Source organism: Alexandromys fortis, unplaced genomic scaffold, assembly GCF_014885135.2.
Source record: "Alexandromys fortis isolate MF-2015 unplaced genomic scaffold, M_Fortis_MF-2015_v1.1 scaffold_1188, whole genome shotgun sequence".
NCBI classification, from domain to species: Eukaryota; Metazoa; Chordata; class Mammalia; order Rodentia; family Cricetidae; genus Alexandromys; species Alexandromys fortis.
The window spans coordinates 1-2,330 of record NW_026069065.1 but is presented as its reverse complement, the minus strand read 5'-3'; the positions used below and the strand labels follow the sequence as shown (position 1 = coordinate 2,330).

At 66.2% G+C, this 2,330-nt stretch overlaps 1 protein-coding gene across 1 annotated transcript; it reads left to right on the top strand.

Moving 5' to 3' along the window:
* Positions 1 to 474: 474 nt before the first annotated feature.
* On the top strand, positions 475 to 1,865 carry Cdk5r2 (cyclin dependent kinase 5 regulatory subunit 2). Its single transcript, XM_050133682.1, has one exon. The coding sequence runs from the start codon at positions 618 to 620 to the stop codon at positions 1,722 to 1,724; it is 1,107 nt and encodes a 368-aa protein (XP_049989639.1). The 5' UTR covers positions 475 to 617; the 3' UTR covers positions 1,725 to 1,865.
* Positions 1,866 to 2,330: the final 465 nt, after the last annotated feature.

Genomic DNA, 2,330 nt, shown 5'->3' with positions numbered 1-2,330 from the left:
ACAGCCATATTGCCTACTAAATAAACTCAAAGGTGAGCAAATGGAAGGCTGTTCCCATGGCTTCTGTACTGCGGCTTGGACCCAGAGTATCAAAACACATCCAGACCCAGGTTTTAGGACCTGGAGGAAGAGATGGAAACAGCTATTTACATCTCACTTCGACCCCCCCCCCCACCCCCGCACTACCCAGGCCGAGAAAGAGACCCCAGAATCACGCCCCCTCCCTTTCTCCTTTCCTCATTTCCCCCTTTCCCCTTTTGGGTAAAGGTAAGGGACCGAAGACTCCGGGCGGTGGGTAAGGCGGGACTTTAGATTAACATGCGGCATTCCATTGGTCAGAGAAACTGCCGATCAAAAACATCTTGAGTCAGGATTGGCTGCGTGAGGCGGGCGCGGCGTGGCGAAAGAAGGGGCCCAAGGGGTGGGGCTGACTCTGCAGCTGGCGCAGCTTCGGCTCAGAGCAGCCGCCGCGGCGCAGCAGAGCGGCTCCTTCCCCCGCCCGTCCGCGCGCCGGGGCCGGGGCTAGGCCCCCCACCGCCGGGTCCCCCGGGGCTGCAGCAGCAGCGGCGCCGCCCGCGGTTCCCGCCGGGGCCCGGGCGCCGGCCCCGCTCTGCAGGATGGGCACGGTGCTGTCGCTTTCCCCTGCTTCCTCGGCCAAGGGCCGGAGGCCGGGAGGGCTGCCGGAGGAGAAAAAGAAGGCGCCGCCCGCGGGGGACGAGGCGCTGGGGGGCTACGGTGCGCCACCGGCGGGCAAGGGCGGCAAAGGCGAGAGCCGGCTCAAACGGCCGTCCGTGCTCATCTCGGCGCTCACCTGGAAGCGCCTGGTGGCGGCCTCGGCCAAGAAGAAGAAAGGCAGCAAAAAGGTGACGCCCAAGCCAGCATCCACTGGTCCCGACCCTTTGGTCCAGCAGCGCAACCGCGAGAACCTTCTGCGCAAGGGCCGCGACGCCCCCGACGGCGGCGGAACCGCCAAGCCCCTGGCCGTGCCTGTGCCCACGGTGCCCGCGGCCGCTGCCACCTGCGAGCCCCCGTCGGGGGGCAGCGCGGCCGCCCCGCCACCAGGCTCAGGCGGGGGAAAGCCGCCGCCGCCGCCACCCCCAGCCCTACAGGCGGCTCCGCCGGCGCCCGGAGGCTCGCCACGGCGGGTCATCGTGCAGGCGTCCACGGGCGAGCTGCTGCGCTGCCTCGGCGATTTCGTGTGCCGACGCTGCTACCGCCTCAAGGAGCTGAGCCCCGGCGAGCTGGTGGGCTGGTTCCGCGGCGTGGACCGCTCGCTGTTGCTGCAGGGCTGGCAAGACCAGGCCTTCATTACGCCCGCCAACCTGGTGTTCGTATACCTGCTGTGCCGCGAGTCGCTGCGCGGGGACGAGCTGGCGTCGGCCGCCGAACTGCAGGCCGCCTTCCTCACCTGCCTCTACCTCGCCTACTCCTACATGGGCAACGAGATCTCTTATCCGCTCAAGCCCTTCCTCGTGGAGCCCGACAAGGAGCGCTTCTGGCAGCGCTGCCTGCGCCTCATCCAGCGGCTCAGCCCGCAGATGCTACGGCTCAACGCCGACCCCCACTTCTTCACGCAAGTCTTTCAAGATCTCAAGAACGAGGGCGAGGCCGCGGCAGGCACCGGGGGTCCATCCAGCGGAGGCCCGTCCACCACCTCCTCCTCGACCGCCAGGGACAGCTGCGCGGCCGGAGCCAAGCATTGGACTATGAACTTGGACCGCTAGGGATTCCCAGGGGCCGCGCCCGCCCCCCGCCCCAGCCCCTCACACACACCCGGAACCCCCGGGACCATCAAGCCTCCGCCGCTATTATCGCCGCTCTATGCCCAGGCTGGGCCGAGGAGGAGCCACCCCTGCCCCGCAGGGGAAGGTGGAGGCTAGGACGCCAGAGGCCGCGGTGTCTGGATTTGCTGGGTGTGGGGTGGGCGTGGGGGATGATCGCGGGAAGGGCACCCCCAACTTCGTTCACCCTTTCCGTCTGTCTGCGCCTCCATCTTTCCATTTCTGCCTGGGTCTTCCTCTCTTCCCTGCTGTGGACATCTCGAAGTTCACCACCCTGGGTTTTGCCAGTTCCTCACCTTTCTGTGTCTTCATCCTTCCTCTGTCTGCTGCCTCCCTCTCTCTGCCTTTTCATTGGTTTCCCTGGGCTTTACCTTTCCCCACCCTACCCCGAGCCTGATGGTACCCTGTTGCCTGCCCTGCTTCTCCCGCACCTGTGTTGCTGTGTACCCTTCTTGTTCTTATTCCTTCCTCCTGTCATGTGCCACCACCTTCCCCCGTTTGTCTTCCCTCTCTACTTGAGTCATCTTGCATCCCCCCCAACCCCCCCCC